The following is a 20,467-nucleotide window of genomic DNA, read 5'->3' as shown; positions in this document are numbered from 1 at the left end:
GTTTGTGGGGTTTTTTGGTTGGTTTTTTTTATTTGTTTTGTTGTTTTTTTTTTTTAATTCAGCGATTTGTAAAACTGATAGGATGCATTCCATGAAACATGTAAACAGCAAATTCAGTTTATTAATTAAATTTATTTTCATTTAATTGATGTAAATGTGACATAATTGTATACGACTCCAAGTTACTTTTTCTTCACAAACAGTTAAGTGCTTGTTTCATTAAGACTTGTGGTACAGTACAGGATAGCTCTTTTCTCATACTGCTTTTGCTGAAGATTTTAGGAAGGATATTGTTTAGAAACTTGAACAGACTTCTGGTTTTTTAAATATTAAGGCTCTTGCTGTTTTCATATCTCATTCATGGATAACTGTTTCCTCAAAGTCTAATGTTTCATTGCTGGCAAGCCATTAAAATGGTGGCAAACATTAAGAGCATTGTCTTGTTGTATAATTGAGTACAGCCTAATACAGGAAGAAAATTATAATAGCGAAATGTGTCAAACTTAAGAATATTTTATCTGTTTCTTCATTTTTGTGGGAAGCTGAATCCTGATAATCTTTGTAGCTAAATGCATCTGTGTTAAACATTTAAAATAGGTAGTACTCATGGGAAAACTGATTGGAGCTTAGAACTTGTACAAATTGACAGCCTCTCTTCACTCCATTTTTCATCCTAAAGAAGTCTGCAAATATTCTTAGCTCACATCATTATTGCTCATCAGTGATTCTAATTAGCTAAACAGGAGTTTGTCTCAGTCATTGATCATCATCAGCTTCTTGACAGTGCCTGAGTTTTCCCCCCCATATTCCAATGGACTTTTACGAATACATTTTAAATACAAAAGCTCAAGGAATGAAGTTGTTCAAAGAGTTTTTTTCTGAATATTTGTTACCCTTTTAAAAAAGAAGAGATGATGACTGCATTTCCTATAAAGTCCCATTTTACAGTGTGACAGCAGATCCAAATATGATGTATAAGTTCCAGTCTGAAATACTACCTTGATTGTCTGTGGGGAGCTATCTTGTAAGAAGCATAGGAAAATGTCCTATGCCATCAGGAGAAACTGCTAATAAAGTTGCATTTGAGGTTTCAGCTTATACTTTAGGCTTTTGACAACTTCCATTTTGTACTTAACTTCTAATAAGTAAAGCAATTTTCTTTATCTGTGGGTGGTTACATGTTAAATGATTTTTGGGGGCATTAGAAGTATGTGGTATCCAGAAAAGCTTGAAAGAAAACATTGTAAGGGCAAAATACATTAAATTTATTTAAACTTTTCCTACTCATTATTGTGATGATAGATCTCTGTTTATAAACTATGTTCTTTGACATCTTTGTTTAAAGGAGTGCTTTACCAAGCATTGGAAGGAAAATAGGTGGAAAATGCTGCATTCAACTAGAAATGTGCTGTGAACTGTTGTCTAGTATGTAGCTCTGTTACTGGTGTATTTTTTGCTTTAACAGTGATCTGTTTCTTTTTTTTCCTCTCCAGTCCCAGACTTTATTCTTTGAACCTGTGTTTTGAAATCACATCCTAAAGTCAGAGGGCTCAAAAGATTCTTAACTACCAATAATAAATCAGAATTCGCTGTGCATACTGTTTTTCACAGCTGTTTGTTCTTTTACCTGGCTCTTGGTTCCCTTATCTGCTTCCTCTGTTTTCTCCCTAAAATAAGTTTAAAAATTAACCACTCACAACTCTGAAGTTCCTTAGGGATACGTATCTAACTTTCCAGATTTTCAGATCATTTAATGCATTAGAAAACAAGTTTAAGTAATAATTTTCAAGTGATGTTTGCATAGTTCAGTTAGGAGGCTAGCTGATTATACGGTTTTTGTGTCTTGATTGAGTCTCACTTTTTGAAAGTCTGACTCTAAGAGAGGAGATGGGACGATGATGGCATATCATGAGTGGTAGACTTAAGGTCAGGATACTTCTGAGAGTTGGAAACAATGCTGTTCAGTACTTCATGGGGCTTGTGCGTGGCTAATGGTGTGATTCATTCTGTGTGCTCTGGACTCTTCCAAGTACTTTACTACAAAGTTCTTGGAATAGTCACGTGCAGACACTTTCCTTTTTGTCTTCTAAAGCTCTTAGGATTTTGAATCAGCTAGTGTGTGTCTGATCTTAAGGTGTCTAGCAGTAATTAAGACGTGAGGAAACTTTGAATGTTACATTTCTTACAGTTCAGATTAATATAGGTCTATCACTTCCTCAGGTAGATTGTAGTGTAGCATGCTTATGGAAGAGTGATAACCTTCCTCCACAAATATTTGGGGTTTGATTACTGCAACTGTTGTCTTTCAGAAAGGGTAATTGTTGATAGCCATTTAAGATCCCACTGCAAAGTAATTTAATATGAAGAAGCATTAATATTTCTAAATTGTAACAGTTTTTGTTTCATTTACATTGTACCTATCATGAACAGTATGTCTCCTTCAGGAACATTCACAGACTTTTGGGTTAAGTATTATATCCGTAAACTATTCAGCCATTTTTACATTTTTGCTTACTAACTCCTGTTCTTTAAGGTTTCTACTATCTTCTAGTACAAAGTTTTATATACTTACCAGAAAGTCTTTTACCATGTTTTAAAACATGACTGAGAGTGTGAGTGTGTGACTTCTGTTAGCTAGATACATATTACAGGCAGGGTAAATCGGTTTCATAGCCTCATAACCCGTCATGTTTTGAAACCTATTTATTGTTTTTGAAAAGACATCATAGCACAACTTTTGGAATGCATTAAATAATTTCATATTTGCATGAATTTCTGTAATCACATCGACTGAGTTACATTCCTGTAAGTTTTCAGATATAAACTGTGACAGCTATAGGTGGTCTGTAGCTGCACAAACAATTTGGCCTTAACAGACACTTACTCGACGAGCTGTCTTGTTAGCTTGTTGAAGTAAACAAGTCCCCAAGTATGAAAGTGATTGGCTGAATTCAGGCTCAAACGAGGGGACTCCAGCCAGTTCCTTTGGCCCAAGGATGCACCCACATCATTGCCCAGTGAGCTGGGCGGAGTTGAAACCTTTGTCCAGTCAACTCTGTGTGAGCCAGAAATTTTAAGCCCGTATAAAAGGCTCTGCCCTTCAATAAATGCTGGCTGTTGCTGCATGGACATGGAGTTTCATGTCACTTGTCTGTCTCTGAAACTGCAACAATAAACTATGAAAAACTGTCCATACTATTTATTTTACTGCTTATGACTTTCTAGCAACCTATCATGCAATGGCTTGTTGGTTCTGATTGGAGGTAATCAGATGCTTTAAGGTCAGTATCTGATATTCATTTTTTTGTTAAATTTCTACCTCTCAGTTAAAATGTTAAATACATTTCAGATATGAAATGTCTTTTGGAATATTCATCATCTGATTTCACAGTTCTGAGTTATTTTCTTTATGAAGAAGATTTTTTTTTAAAATGCAATACAACTAAGACTGCTTCCCATATATTTTTATTTTTCTTAAGCGAAATATAGCTTAAATGCATATCTTTTCAGATAGCTTTTTCTTAGTTTTCTTCAAGTCCTGCAACATATCCTTGCTGTATTTTTGAAATAGGAGAGAGGTACTTAGATGAGACATGGATTTCCAAAACCCTCACTTCAAATTCCATACCATTTTTCTTTAGTTCGTTGTTTACTCAAGATTGGATTAGATATTTTAGCAGTCATAGAACTTTATTAAAAACCACCACGTTATTGGATGGTCTATTAATGTCAGTGTAGTTTAGTTTCTAAAATCTCTCATAGCATTAAACTACACAGTAATACTTAATAGTGGAGAAAAATAATCCTTCATGTATGTACTATCCTTATTGGCCACTGTTACAGAATACTTTGGCAGATTAAACCTTTTGTGTACAGCTGGATATTTTCATCCAATTTAGACAGATTTACAGACTCATGTGTACTAGTGTTTCATTCCCTTACAGCTCTGAAATATTCCTTATTTGGTAGAGGAAGAGTTGCTAAAGTGGGATTCTCGAGCTTCCATAGGTGGCTGATACCAGCCCTGATGAAAGTTTCAACTGTATTGTGAGAACAGAGATAATCTGAATGAGTTTCTGCTTCTGTCAGCTGTGGTGCTGCAATTGCCTGAGATGTTCAGACATTTTTAGGGAATATATATTTCTCAGCCCTTTAGTCATACATGTGATAAGAACTTTTGTGCTAAGGAATATGAATATCCTTACTGTTGTGACATTTGTTTTCTTTCTGCCTAAAATGGAGGCCAGCAAGGGCATCAGTGTTTGAACTCAGTTAAGAAATAAGATAGCAATGAAGTGAGGTACTTTGTTAAACAAACCAAAGTATTGCAGAGGTGATGATAGATGTGCACTTATTGTGGCTCTGCTCATCCCCCTTACTCAAGCTTCTGAGTCCTTTTTCTTCTGCTAGTATAAGTTACTCATTCTTTCCCTGTGGAATATAGAAAAATAATTATCCATGATGTTCGGAAGTGTTGTTTCAGACATAAAAATGCCATGTAACTGAGATAAGGACTTCACAAACTGAAGTAGCTTGGTGATTCTACATTGCAAAGAAGGGGCAAAGGCATTTTGCTCACTCTGTATTCAAATACACTTTTCTACATTTGGGAAAGAGTGAGAAACCGATAATTTCAGCTGCTTTAAAAATATTAAGACCTCTTATTTCTGTTTCTTTTTGAACAAAGCTGTGTTAGATGTTTACAGATGTAATTTGCTGTCACTTGCCATATGCTCCCTGATTAATTCTGCAGGGCCTGTCAGCTTCAGATAATTTAATTTTCTGTGCTTTAAAATGACATTCATTATCAGGACATGAAAAATTCAAATGATTAACTACAAATTATGACTAATAAAGTGTCTATTTTTTTGTTTGTTTCCAGAGAAAAACAGAAAGCTGAAGTCAAGGACAGAAGCATTTTAGAGGTTTTGCAAGCCAAAGACAGCAAAATAGAATCTTTAGAACAGGTTTGTATTATGTCTTAATAGAGCAGTTAAGAAAACTTGTCATTGACAACACATTTATGTTTGTCAGAAGGAGAAAATAGTTTGCTATTGTCTCTTAAGAAAAAAGTTGTAATTCAGAGATTGCAAATTTCTGATGAAGTGTTATTCAAACTCTTCTGTGTTGTTCAAATGGTTGATCTGTTACCTGAAAAGTTCATGTCGTTTTAGATTAAACTTTTTCTGAAAAATCTTGTCAGTTCATTGCCTCATCTTGCCCTATAGTCTAACCTAAACTTGGATCTAAGTCTAGAAGAGTGTTCTGGTTTGTAATATGCCCATGCACATCTTGGTAAGATTTGCCATCCTGACAAGTACAAAATAATAAACCTGATGCACCTTCTGCCTGACAAGGAACACTACTGAACTGGTGGTGTTTCTCCTTTTATTTATTTTTTAATCCATTCATATTTAAACAAATATATAGAAAACATACATTATATATGATATGAAGTACAAAAAGTATGTCGTATTTTATTATATAATTTTTTGTTATAGAGACTATGTAATGTATATATAGTAGATTATCTGTATCCCATATATAATCTATAAAGTATAATATTATATACTTTATATACTATAGAATTATATCCAATATTTAATACATTAGATGTAATATAATGTATTACATTGCATATAATACGTAGATCTATGAAAGATGTAAATATCTGAAAAATAATACAGTAAATAAAATTAAAATACTGCTTATTATTGAATAAACTTTATTTTTGTATTACAGCAGTGGCTGAAGTTTCAGTGTGGTGTCTATGGCCATAGATGTGATGTGTAATCTGTTTGGTGCATACACACACAGCATGCTTAGAAGCCAGCAATGTATGATTTCTGCCCTATCCTTACCTGAAAGGCAAAATACCTGTGAAGACCTTTATAGGAATATGTATGCAGTACTGTGCTTTTAAGAAGGCTCCCTGCTGTGGCAGTGTCTGAACCTGGGACATGCATTCTCCATGAGGTTGCTCTCTGTTGTTTCAGATCAATTTCAGGAGCTGAAACCCTAATTGATCAGAAATCTGAAATTGATGATGTAATGAATTTACATCATCCATGTGGAAATGGAGAGAGACTGGTAAATGTAATTAAAACCGTGGAAATCTATCATCCAGGAAAGAAGAGTTTGTCAACAGGATGGTAAAACTCTGGATATCCATAAAAACTTGGGAATGAGAGGCTGGAGAGTAGCCCCACAGAAAATACAGGGATCCTTGTTCACAGAAAGTTGAACATGGGTCAGCAGTGCCCTGGCAGCCAGGAGGGCCAGCCCTGTCCTGGGGTGCATCAGGCACAGCATCACAGCTGGGCAAGGGAGGGGATTGTCCTGCTCTGCTCTGAGCTGGGGCAGCCTCACCTCCAGTGCTGGGGGCAGTTTTTGGGTACTGCAGTAATGACGGTGGTGTAGGGCCTTGAGGGGAAGACAGGAGTGACTGAGGTGACTTGGTTCAGCCTGGTGAGGAGGAGACTAAGGGGAGATCTCATTGGGATTTAACACTTCCTTATAAGGGGAAGAGGTGGGGCAGCACTGATCTCTTCCCTCTGGTGACCAGTGACAGGTCCCAAGGGATTGGCTTGGAGATGTCAGTGTAGGTTTGAGTTGGATATTAGGAAAGGTTTCTTCACCCTGAGGGTGATTGGGCACTGGAAAAGGCTCCACTGGGAAATGGCCATTGCACTAAGCTTGCCAGAGTTCAACAAGCATTTGGATAATACTCTCAGGCACATGGTGTGATTTTAGAGGTTGTCCTGTACAAGACCAGGAGTGGGACTTCATGGTCCTTGTGGGTTGCTTCCAAATCAGGATATTCTGTGACTCAGTGATTCTAACAGATGAGGAGAACAGAAGTTGTTTTGATGATCATCACAGCTCTAATGCGGCCCTTACAATTAGCTTCCCTTAGCATATCATTGACTTGGGGGAGTAGGTTGTGAAGGGCACCAGATGGTGCCAGTGCTGTGTATGAAAGCAGTGTACAGAGGTGATGTCATGCTGACCTTCTTGCCTCATCCATTGGCTAGGATGCTGTAGGACTGAATCAAGAGAGGGATTGCTTCCTGAGTGCCAAGTTTTAGTGATTTGGTATTAAAGAATGGAGCTGGCTTAAAAAACAATGTAATGTTCTTTTTATTTTGTATTACTGAATATGCTTCTTCTTCATTCACCTAAGGAAGAAAAGATACTGTTTATGTAATTAACATGCAAATAGGTTGTGTGTGAAAATGTGCATTTTGAAAGTCATGGTAATGAATGTTCTTTTCTGTAAAGTACAGACAGGAAGACTTGAAGGCTGTTCATTTGACTAATTTTTTACATCTAGGAAGTTGAGATTAGCCAGTCATTTCTTTTGTTGTTTTTCTCTTTGCCTTCATGCATCGCACAGAGATACCAGTTGCAACAAGATAATTTGTTGTAGGGTTTGTTGTCTAGGATTTTCTGAGTGGCCACCAGAAAGCTGATTGTATAAATCAATGCTGAGTAAGGGAAAAAAGAAAAATCAATGGACTGTCTCATTATTTGGCACAGATGTAAGCTTCTATTGCTTCTAGAAATAACAACAGAACTGTATAAGAACATGAGATTGTATTTCTTGTCTTGTATTAGTCTTGCTTAGACTGACATGCCTAAAAGGACTTAAAAATTTTCTGTAAATATGAGAGCATATTCTCCACAGCCTAGATGAGATACATCCATGTAGTTAGCTCAACCTGAAAGCTAAATAAGTTTAATTAATAAAGAGATATTTCAAGTACTAGAGAAGTTTCTATTTTAACGGACATTACTGAAAATCAAGTGAAATAGTAAATTTGGAAGCTATGATTCAGAAGTAATATTGTCGTTGATCACATTTGTATAACCTAACAGTGAAGAAAAGTGTTCAGATACTTATGAAAATGGGACTTGTGGCTTTACGGATGAAAGTATAAATCATAATTTTTCAAGTCTTCTGCTGTCCAGTATCTTTGGACTACAGTATATGCGTTGAACTTCTGTTTACTTAGTACAACTTCAGGTTTTCACTGCTCCTAAATTATGGAGTTGTAATCTTCAGTTTTATATACATGAATAAGACCTTTTTCTTTTCATGAGTTTATTCCGTAACTTCATATTGTGTTAAAAATTTAAAATATGAATTAGTGTGGATGATTTCAAGATGTACCATTCAAAGATGAAAATAAATTTGTTAAAGCACTTAAGATTATTCTTGTCTATTATTGCACATAAATTCAGCACAGAATGTATTGTATTTGGGTTTTCCATTGTACTTTTCCCTTCTTGCTCTTTTTTTTTAATTGGTGTAGTGGTAACTTTTGGTCCTGATAGTCACAACTTGGCCTCATCTGGCATACGGATATATTTATTGTAAATGCTGTGTGGTAAAAATCCTATTCCTTTGAGCTTAGTGTCTTGAGTGCTATTTTGATTTTTTGCTGTTATTTTTGTTTTATGCAGCATCTCAAAACTCTATTCTTAGCGGTTATATATGCCTGACATGTATGCATCACTTCTCTGTTTCAATGAAAAGAATTTCTAACTGCTATGTTTAAGTGGCTAGGACACTCTCTTAGGATTTTACTTCTTCTGAAGACTGATAGATACTTTGCTGCAAAAAATCTTTTCATTGTCTTTTTTATTTGGAAACATTTTTAACATGTTGCATTTAATTTATAATAATTGTGTGTATCTTAAATAGATCACCAGTGCTATTTGCATCCTTAAATGTAAGGTGAGTTTTTTGGGAGAATGTATGAAATTTTTAAATTCAAGCAATTAGTTTAGCAGATAATGCTGGAGGAGGGAACAGTCTTCTGCCATTTACACAATAGATAAATTAAAATATCTTAACCTGTTTTCTTTAGAAGATGACATTAAAGGCAGGTAAAAATAGCCGTAAACCTTTTCTTATAACATTGTTAATTAATTAGCTTTCAATTTTGATCTGGAGGAACTAAAGCTAATCTTTTTGTCCTAGACCTTGTAACGTTTCAAAACCTTATCAACTGATTGTACTCTAGAGGGGTTAAAATAGTACTAGCTTGCCTCATTATCTGCTCTTGAAAATCTTCAGCTTGCTGTGCAAATCTATATTAAAGCCTCTTTAATGGGTCCAATTGAAAGAAGCATAATTCTACCTTCAAGCATTAATTAATACTGATAAATTTTTCTTAACTTTTGTACTTTTGCCTGGTTATATTTTTCTTTGTAATAAAAATACTTTTATTAAATTAGAACAAATGTGTAGAGACATTATTACCATCTAAATACTTTATTTTCAGTAGCATGTAAGCTTGATTATTTTTGGGTAATGAGGGACATGAGGATAATTTTCATAATAAGGAGTTCCAATGAATGTCAGCAGTGTTGAGATTATATGAATTTTATAAACTCTTTGCACAAAAAGTTGGTCCAGTGAATAAGATTTATATATAATGCAGACAAAGCATGTTGAAGGGGACACTAACAATTTTTTTTTCTTTAAAAAAAAAAAAGTGTCTCAGGTTGTGCATTGGAAAAGGGATCAGCCTTCAGTGGTGAAACCTGTGTTTTATGTAGCACCTTTGAACTGCATCAGTGAATTATCATAGGTCTTTTTGCCTTTCTGTTTGACATCGTCTTGTTAGTTTTCTCATAAAATTAAGGGAAGGAAACCTTTTTAAGGAGCTGATATCCGTGAGAAACATGGGAAGAAAAATATACAGACAGTAGAAAATTGCTGATTTTGGTTTATTGATAGAATGCTGCCTGGATAGTATGATGACTATGGCTGATACCTGTGGGCTTTTTTGACTGAAGAAATTAATAAGCTCTAAATTACAGTGTACCTTTATAGCTCATTAGTATTTTTGTATGAATTCCCAGTAGGAAGACTTTTTCTACCACTTGAAAAAGTGCTTCTGTGAGGTAGCTTGCTCCATTTTGAGGAAATAGTTTTTAAACTTAACTTTTTCTTACCTAATTCTGCAGAAAAGAAGCTATATTGGATGTCTACATAGGTGTGCTGTAAATCTATGCCTTACGTCTTCAATAATTCATATGAGTACCCATTCCTGAAGTTGGGTAAAGCTTCTGGGTCTTTATTACTCAGCCTTCATATTTTTAATGGTGTTTCTGCAGAGATGATGCCTGTACTTGGATTAGACAGAAAAATGAAAAGTAACTAAAGAAATGTGATGTCTCTTGTCCTCTGCCCAGTACACTAGTTTGAAACGTGTGATTTCTTGAATATTGAGCAGAGCTTGGTAGTCAAACCTGGAAAGAAGAGGGAGTTTATGTTCATTCTCATTCATCCTCTTGTCAGCTAATGTCTAGCTGGGAGTTTTCTTTTTCAGCCCTGAATAGTTATCATCAAAGCAGAGTAGCCTTTTGTCTGAGCTAAAAATGGTTTCTATAGCCAAAGGAAGCTGCTTTTACTGTATAAGATATTAACTTCTTTATCGTTTTTAGTATATTAGTTGGTCATTGTAGTGACACTTTTTTTAATTTTACTTCTAAAGTCAGTATGGTTTTAAGATGGTTGGATTTTATTCCCTGTTTAAGGACATTTGGTGAGGAAGTTTCCATATATTGTGGCTTCTTACTTGAATACAGGCAGATTTCCTGAAAGTCAAGAAAATTGTTATACTTCAAGGATCAAGTAGCAGAAGGAAGCAGGCAGTGCCCTGTGGAACTAGATTCTGGCCTTATGAATCTGCTGACAACACTTTGGAAGGAGCTTGTCAGAACAGGTGATCACAGCAACAGCTGTTCTTTATTTACTACACCTGATCTGGCAGCGTTGATGTATAGAAGTGTAACGAAGTACTGCTGTGTCAGGCAAGGGTGCTGGTAGGTATTGATTCCTGCAGATCTCAGATTGTCATGCACTCTTCTAGAGAGCTAACTCACTTTGAGGACCTTGTATACATCTTGCTGGAGAGGAAAGCATAGAAAAAAAAGTCTAAGCCTGGTTCTGTCAAGACTGTGCTCTTCAATGAAGATAAGAGAAAAGCTCACTTAGCAGGATATTGGTTTTGATTTGAAATTAGTAAAGAGAATAGAGGATAGAAAGATAATTTGGATTTTCTGTTTTCTGACCTAGAACGCTATGCTGCTGCTGTTTCAAAGTAGAGCTGCTAAGAAGAGGCGAAAGAGCAGAGACTACATTTATGAGGGGGTATTGCTTTACAGCACTGTATTATGGGTTGTATAGAAAATCTGATCTGTCCTGGTGCAGAGAATCGCTAGCTGTGGCAAGACTGTTAGATTATATTATCTGTATTTACTACAGTTTTCCTGAGAGCTCAGTAGAGTAAAACTGACAGTCAATTTCTAAGTGCAGCAGACACGTTACTGCAATATATGCTATACTGCTTGGTATTGATACTGAATTTATTATGGAGCTACAGATTTTCTATTTTGATAAAATGCTGTCTCATTTACAAATTAGAGGTGTGTTTTTGCGAAAAACTGCCTCTAAATATTTCCCTTTCTCTGAGCAAGGAGCTTCTGTATTCCTTGTTTCAGAGATGGAAAACCTATTGTAGAAAACCACATGTGCCAGAAACAGTGTTTAGCTCCCTTGTTGGTGCAAAAATGCAGCTGCTGGCAGTGCTTGCTTGCACTCTACCTGTACAACAGAAGGAACAGAGCAAAAGGGATACAAAGGATTGTAAGATATTGAGGAAAATATTAGTGAAGTTTTGTTTTAGTGAACAAGAGAAGGACATGCTGCAATGGAGCTGTAAGGACCAGCATGAGTGGAAAGGAGGTGGTGCACATCAAAAAAATAGTTTTCTCCATGCTGTGGCCTACTCAAAAGGTTGCTGGTAAGAGATGGTTCCATTGCTGCTAGTGAAAGTGTGGTGCTAGAGCTGCATACAGCCACTGTTTGTTTCCACCACGTGTTCAAGTTTTGAAAAATCCAGGTGTTTCGATTAAGATAGCAAACTTTGTGGAAGGTACCAAATTAATCACACCAGAGAAGTCCGAAGAGGGCAATAGCGAACATGGTGTTTATAATAGATTGTGCTGTTATACCCTTCCTTAATCTATGGGTCAGGTGAGAATTCAGGTGCAACACTGACTAATAGTGGAGAAGTAAGGACATATTCATCACCTGTAGGATGAAGTCACCTGCTCATATTTCTGGTTTCCTTCTCTGTAGTACCATTTTACTTGATCCTCTTAAAAATGCTTTAAAGAATCTTGATTTTCTTTTCTACTCCCTGCAAAGCAGACCTGTCCTTTTCCAACAGCACATATATGGTATGAAAACACATTTTAATAGACAGTTTTTAAGAATATTTTTCCTTCTATTCATCCCTAAGTTACCATGTTTTATCATTTATTTCATGTCTAATATTGATAGAAATTGACGCTCAGAATTTGTCATTCATTTTAGGAATGGATTTCTAGATACCTGCTTGCAGGTTAATACTTCTTTTTCACAGAAACCATTTTTTCAAATTGGTTTATCTCAGGGAATCCTGGATAGCATGGGATTGGACAAGGGAAAAGTCTTTGGTGGTATGAAAATCAACTGAGCTCCCCCACTTCAATTACTCTGTTAGTGGGTGCATTTTTAGTTTAAGATTGTTTTGGCAGAAGGTTAGGAATGAAAAGTAATAAGAATTACAAATGGAATATGCACTCGAAAGAGATGTGTTACATTGTATTACATTGTGTTACATTTAAATGCATGATATGTCACTTGCTATTTTTCATTGTTTTTTTTCATCCGTGTTAAGAGTCAAGTTCTAAGTTGAATATTTAGCTGTGAATATGGGTATGCTCTGGAATCTATCTACAGTAGAATCAGGTAGCACTGTTGGTGTTTTATGTTCAGAGAGGTATGGATTTAAAAATAACTCATTTTATGTCATAACTAGCTGTTGTCATTCAGACTCCAAAAGGACAGTGTACAGACTGCAGAATGCAGCTGGTGACTCTCATGGCATATGGTTGCCTTTTTGTGAACTATTTGCCTTAAACTTCTGTTTGTCCTGTGTCTGAAAATAATTTAAGACTCTAATCTAGATTAGATCTAGATCTGTATAATCTAGAAGTCATGAGATGAAAGAAAGTGAATTTATTTTGTTAGGTTTTTTTTCCTTTTTTTTTTTCTATATTTTGGAGGACTGTATGAGAATATGACTAGCAATGCTTTTTGTTAAACATGCATATAGATGTTCAAGAACCATGAGGATTAATAAAATTGAAAAAATACAGAGAAAAATTTAAGAAAGCTTTATTAAGGGAAGGTATAAAATGTTACTGGAGCATTTTTAGTGGTGAAAACTTATTGTTAAATTCTTGCTAGAAATGAAAATAGGAGTTGGAAAAAGAGGAGGCATTGAAAGTGTGGTAAGTCAACCTCAACTTCCTGGTGAGGGAAAAGGAATTATGAAAGGGAGAAGACAAGTCACGAAATGTTGAAGTAGCAATTCTGATAAGAACAACTTTAAAGAAATTATATTTCCGCATTTAATTTTTAATAAAATAATTTAATTACTAAATTAATTTAGTTTCTGCATAAAATATCAGGATTTCTTCAAATAATGTGAGTACTTTCAGTACTTCAATTTTTCATCCATTTTTATTAATTTTAACTTTTTTCTCCTTGTGTTGTATTGGAAGTGGACTACTCTGCAGTGAAAACTTCTGTTAGAGTGCAATGAAGAAAGCACAGAATTTAGTATTTATTTGTTACCATGATCCTTTTTGATAGTAGAAATCAAATGCCCCTTTGTTGCATTCCTAGATGGACTCCTTTAATATTGTGGTGCATAGATTTGACTTTTTCCGTGACGTGCTTCAGCACCCACTGTGTTGTTGCATTCCTGTATTAGCAGCAACATTGAAGGGTATGTCATTTTTGTGATTTTCCTAGGTTGTTTTTACTCCAGTATGAGTTAACTTCTTCACGTGAAAAAAAACCCACTCTTACTTACATTTCACAAGCCTGCATAGAGGCTACTATGCAATACTGATTTAGTAGTACAGTCTGATTGATTTCAAAATGCAGAATTAGAGGTTGGGTTTTACAACTTTTTTTTAATCTCACCTCTCAAAATACGAAAATTTCGAAAGCACTTAAGGCAATAATCATATGTACAGCTTTTGTTACATAGTTCTCTTTACTTGCTTTTTATTTATCAGACTAAAAAATATTTCACTAAAGACTGGAATTTCAGTGATGGTATTTATAATATCAAATAGTATGTAAGTTCTCATAGTTGTATCCTAACTCACTTTTTTTTTTGGGAATCAGACTCCTAGGATTGAGGAGTTGCTTTTGTTACCACTTTCACTGTCTCCATACATTACTGTATTGTGTAAACTCACAATGGGTAAAAACAAGGTTTTAATTTAAAATCTTTTATTTGTGCCTATTCACACAAAGTATGGACAGATAATTTTAACATCCTTCTGCCATGAAAAAATTGGTGTATTCAGTGCTAAGACAAGAAAGAGCTATTGTCACCTTTTGCTTTTGATCTGTTGTTTTCATTGCAGATTTTTTCAGTTTGACTTGGTATGTGATTTTGCTTTCTCTTCAGGCTGCTATGAAGATACTTAAAAAAGAAATAGTATTTGACAGTAAACAACGTATTATGGAACAAAAAATTTTTATTGTGCTGTAAATAAAGAGATGCCATGGGAAAGGATGAAAATTAATTTGGGAATGACAGTCCTCTGAGACATCAAAAGGTCTGCTCCACCAGGTCACAGTGTTTCTTTCTATGTACTGTTGCCTGGAGCACTCTGGGATCCAGCAGTATACAGGGGATACTCTTTGGTTCTTCCCAGAATCAAAGAAGGGTAAAAGCAGTTTCTTTTGGTTTTTATTGGAGCAAATTCGCTGTAGAATAGTTTTCTTTCTTGAAAGTTTGTTGAAGTCTGCTTTAGATGCCTTAGTTACATGATGTTTTTTATGGTTCTTGCCCACCAAGCTGTCAAACATTGCTTTTGCCCTGTTGTATTCAAACAAGTATGACTGAGTCAACTCAAAGTGTAAGTTGAGATTGTTCTTGTGTAGTGTCAGACTGTCTTTATAGTATCTAGACAAAAATCAGTAGAAACTATGGGAATAGAGTAATTCCTGATGGGTTTTTTACCTAGTGAAATCTGTCAAAATAACCTCAAGTAGGAGGTTGTCCTGTGTGTTGATCAGGTGTGTTTTTTTCCTCTGCTGTTTTACTTGCCGACTAGAATAGTGTAATCTTTTAGGAACACTGTGTTCTATGCAATAAGAAATCAATCTTTACTCTCGTGTTAGATGAAGTAATACATAGATTGAGGAAGCAAAGTACGAAAAGAGCTGCATAGGAAAGGACAGATGATAATTAACTTAATTGTCTATATCTCAAAAATTCCTTTATGTGATCCTTATTTCTACTCAGTCATGGCTCCTGAGTGATATTTCTTTTTTTCCTCCTTCTTTATAAGCCTGTGAAATAAGAGGATAGGAGAGTAAATGTTCAATTCATTTAGAGGAAAAGATAAGAGCATGCAAAGTGGTAACCCAGAAAAATGCTTTGACACATAACAGGATTTTTTTTCCATGCAAGTGTAACTCATCTAGATAATATTTCACTAGTGCTGCAGTAGATGACTTTGTAGACTACTCAGGTGAGTTTGCTTAATGATTCATGTGGTATATTTGCTTTTTGATTGGTTTCAAGTGTTAAATTACTGTTCAGTTGTGGAGATAAGTAATTAGTGTGCAAGTCTGATTCAGGATAATCTGTCTGACTATTCTGAATATTCACAGTAAGTACTTTATTTCAGTTGGAAACTTAATCTGAGCAGTACAGAACAAACATTTGAAATAGCTAGTTGCACTTTTGTACCATCCTGTCTCCATTCATTCTCCAAATTGCTGGAAAACATCCCATTGAAGACAGAACCCAAATATCTCTGATTTCACTTCACAAATACATATATGCTTCTCAGTTTCTGCTCAGTGCATAATGAAACTAAGTATTAGTATGATGTACCTGTGTACTCAGAAATTAGATGTGTTAAAGAGCTGGAGCTTTTATAAAAAGTGTGTGTGTGTGAATTTTTAGCTCAGAGCCAAGAGTCTCTTTCAGATAGGTGAGATTTTTAATGATGTTTTAAGGGTGTCTCCAAGTACAGACGTTTGTTTTGATAAATGTTAAATAAGTAGTAATGAGCTAGAAGGAAGACTCGAAGGAGCTGCTTCCTCCAATTCCATGAGGACATGGGGAGTGGGAGAGTAACAAACAAAATTACTGATGCTTTCTTTAGTAATGTGGGTACATACCTTTTTAAAGATTCAGCTAAATCATTTCTGCCAGCACCAGTTTATTACTGTAAGTGTAATAATATATCCAAAGAACAAATGTTTTGTCTTTTGAATAGTAAAATGCAACTTCAGATGTACTGTTTAGCATGTTTTTGCTCAGCATATCTTCATTCTTTTTTTGTGTCTGACGTCCTTATGAACCAGATGTAAGCTTTAGACATTGAAAACTCTCACATATATCATCAGATGTAGTGTAGAATAATCTAGAGGATTATTGTCTTGTTGATGATTTTTTATGTTTCTGTACACACTTCATTTTAGCTAGTGAATTAAAAGCAAAGCACTTACACTTCAGTTCCGACATGAAAGTTTTATCAGTTTCTTACCACAGTTATGGTGTCACTGCTAGGAAAATATTATAGATTAAAGCCCTTTTGATTTAGAAAGAGATGGGACAAAACAGAATGTGGAATTAAAGCAGACTCCTGGAGAAAAACACAGAGTTCTAATAGGCATTGAAGAGTGAGAGTGTTTAATGCAAGTGTCATGAGAATCAAATGAAATTATTGCAGAAACTTGAAGTTCTTGTTTTATGGCAGTGAGATTTTTCTGTATGCGAATGAATGTATGTGGTGAGCAATGTTGTATTATTTTTCTTGAGCTGCAAATTCAGCCAGACTTAATTCTCTTTAAAAGTATTTTGTAGAATAATCATTTTGGTAGCCTCACTCAATAGTAATTTCTGTTTACTATGGCAAATTCTGGAGATTCTGCAGAATTTTGAATTCAGCTCTGGCTTGTTTTTTGGTGTGCTATAAGTGCAAGTTAAACAGTATTCTAATGCATTCTTAATCCATTAACACAGGTACAACTTCTGTAAATGACTATTTTTGAATAAGCTTCTCTGAGTAATTTCTGTTCAGTTCTGCATTTATAGGCTTCTTCAGTAGCAGCAGGGTATTTGGTTCCTCATTTGCATTACTGTGTCTTATAGTAATTCAGTTTTGACTTTGATTAAAGTGCTAGTGGAATTAAAATAATGCTGTAGAAACTGCATATGTCATTTCGTTACATTTTGTAGGCCTAAAACACAGAACATGCATGCTCTTTTGCACTTGCTTTTTCTTGCTTTTTGTCTATGAACAGGTTTTGGTTTTTGTTTTTTTTTTTTTTTTTTAATAGAGGCTCACAGGACAGCAGCAGGAGATAAACAGCTTAATGCAGAGAAAAAGTGCTGTGGATGAGGAAAATGCCCGTTTGAAGAATGAATTCAGTAACTTGAACTGGAAATTTAAAGATAAAAGCCAAGAACTTAAGGTATATTGACTTGTACATAGTTTTATAAGACTGTAGCTTTGAAGTAGTTCTTTAAGCAGTGTCAGCCTTTGTGGCACAGAAAGTGACAAGCTTGGAGAAAAAATTGCCTTAGGCCTTGCTATACCTTACTGTTTTCTCACATACTAACTGAGAAAGATGCTTTAAAGCCAAGAATCCAAGCTTTATAACTTTCAGATAAATAGTTAATGATGGAAATGGAGCAAAGAAAGTAGAAGTGTGAAGATGTGGCTTCTTGTAATTAGATTCTGATGGGACTGGCATTATTAATTGATAAAGCTGAGGTCTGGGAGGATATGTCTGTGTGGGTCTCAAAAATAGCTGGGGACAGCATCAAAGGCAGCTTGATCAATTAATGGGCTCTTTGCAAATGTGTACTCATCAAAGCTGTCATCCAGCTAAAAAATATGACCCTTCCACCTGCATGAAAGAGGCCAATAAAAGTGCACAGGTGACCTTGGCCATCAAATATAGAAGCTGCTGTGAGGGTAAAACTGCACAGTTTATATTTGCTGATTAGTTCTCACTTTTTTGTTTATCGGCCCTTGTGGTACTGTTCTACAGGACACTGAGGAGCGTGCACAGAAGAAGGAAGAGCAAAACAGACTGATTATAAAAAACCTGGAGGAGGAAAATAAGGGATTAAATATATGCTGTGCCAACCTGCTAAGTAACCTGGAGAAACTGAGGAAGCAGGAGGCACAATGGAAAAAAGAAAAATCTGGCAATGATATCAGAATAAAGGTACAAAGTGGAATGGACTCCTGGATATTATTTGAGAATTAACTTCTCCAAACATTTCACTACAAGTTATTTCCTTTAAATAGCAAGTTATATATTCAAATCTACCAGTGGGGACTTGCATTCATTTACATTCTATCACTTAAGACCCACAGCTTTTTAAAAATTGATGCTGCAAAGCAGGAATCTGACTTCAAATAGTCATCTTAAAATGTAATCATTAAAAAATAAAAGATGCTGTACTTTGAGATTATTTATATATATATGTATATATATATATGTGTGTGTGTGTGAAAAAATAAAAGCTTAAAAATATTACCACAATTTTTTTCTTGATTTGTAATTTACTTACATATAATCTTGTTGCAGTAGACTTAATCTTTGTTGGTATGAAAGAACATGTAGTTCCAAATAAATTGTGCCCTAGCCTCCAAAGGTCTCTATTCTATGAGGGGTATTATTATTGCTTATACCATATTAAAAAGTTATTTTCATAGTTTAAGATAAAGCAGAAAAGAAAATAACTGAATACATAGTGCAGATCTTTTCTCTTTTATTTAAACTATACTTTTTCTTCTTTCAGGAAAACAAGCCAACAAAATTGGCTTGTGTTTTCTAAATTCCTCCAAGAAATGAGCCATAAACATGGCAAATCTTAATTCAACAACTGCTAGTATACACATCTATATGCTAGTATACACAAGAATCCACTAGGTAGTGGATTCTTTTTGTTTGCATGACGAATGTACACTTAGAATGTGCACTTACATTATTGAAGTACATTCATTGCAATAACTATTTAATTAACACCTCACCCAGAAATGCCCTTTTTTTTTTTCCCACACTAGCAATTTTTGGATTGTTGTGGTGATGGAAACTCTTTTGAAAGAGCTTAATTCAGATCTCTTAACATGGGAAGTAAAGTTCTTGCATATTGACTTCTTCAGACTGGTTATGATGAAATGATTATAGAGTTCCTAGGACAAGAAATTATTTGTTGATCCTTGGGAGAGAACAATCTTGTGAGTGCCAAGCTGATAAAATAATTTTTAAGTTGCCAAATGTAGTGCTTGTAATATTGGACAAATTGTTGAAAATCTGTTACTTGTACCTTCAATGAACAGAGTCAGAATATCTCCTCTGTCTCTGTCTTCCTGGCTGATGAGGCATGCTGGTGAATGAAAGAGCTGGGCGATTGCAGGGATGGGCATTAGTAGTGTTGGTAGTTCAAAGGGGTGTTACAAGCTGGTTAAATTGGTGTCTAGAGTGTGAAAGAGAGTACTTCTAGGGATAGGTGTTGCCTGCGACAGCTAGGGATGTCACAGAGTTGGATTTGCTGTTTGCAAACTAGGAAGAACTTGTGAAGATAATACTAATTTGCAGTCTTGGCTGTAATGACCATGAACTTGCCAAGGCCAAGACCTTGAGACAGTGATGGAAGGAAAATAGCGCTGTACAGCCCTGGAATTAAGAAGCAGAGTCTTCAGATGGTTAGGGAACTTGTAGGTGGAATCCTGTGAGAAGCACTTTCGAAGGGTAAATAGCTCAGGAAAAGCTATGATGTCTTTAAAGACAGCTTTCTACAAACCCACGTATGGTCCACTTTGGAAAAATATCTCAGGAGATCAACTTGGCTAAACAGATCTCACCACTAGATTCTGGTGTAGGCTGCAGATGGAAACCAGTATTCAGGATGTGGAAACTGAAAGCTGTAGAGGGAGAGTTCAGAAACACTGTCTGGACACTGAAGGGTAGTGGTAACCTACGTGCAGTTGAAAGTTGCAAGTTATGACTGATACAATCAGAATTTCTTGGAATTGCTTTATTGGTGAAAAACTGAACAAGGAAAATGGGGACCTGCTGCTGAAATGGAATGATGAATTAATTACAATTAATAGATTCAGCAGAGATACTTAATATTGTCTTTGCGTCAGTCTTCTCCAAGGTGTCCCCAAAAGTTTGTGCCTAGAGACAGACTTCAGTGGGAAGTACTGAGAGTGGATGTGTTGGAAGATACCTGAAAGAACTTGACTGGTGCGCGTCCATTGGGACTACCTGAAATTAACTGCATTCACAGGTGCTGAGAGTGTTGGCTGCCTCTCACACTTTAATTTGGGAGTTGAGTCA

The 20,467-nt window shown here is 35.4% G+C and overlaps 1 protein-coding gene across 1 annotated transcript in view; it reads left to right on the top strand.

The window, feature by feature from the left end:
- Positions 1–20,467, top strand: part of CNTLN (centlein) — a 174,571-nt gene that overhangs the window by 13,176 nt on the left and 140,928 nt on the right. Inside the window, 3 exon segments of the mRNA XM_054289514.1 lie at positions 4,883–4,967; positions 17,447–17,581; positions 18,164–18,343. Coding sequence (XP_054145489.1) covers positions 4,883–4,967; positions 17,447–17,581; positions 18,164–18,343 — 400 coding nt within the window.

This window comes from Melozone crissalis, unplaced genomic scaffold (assembly GCF_028551555.1).
Source record: "Melozone crissalis strain CALT ecotype California unplaced genomic scaffold, PUWL_Pcris_2 ptg000005l_1, whole genome shotgun sequence".
NCBI classification, from domain to species: Eukaryota; Metazoa; Chordata; class Aves; order Passeriformes; family Passerellidae; genus Melozone; species Melozone crissalis.
The sequence above is the reverse complement of the archived record's forward strand: the minus strand, read 5'-3'. Positions and strand labels throughout refer to the sequence as shown.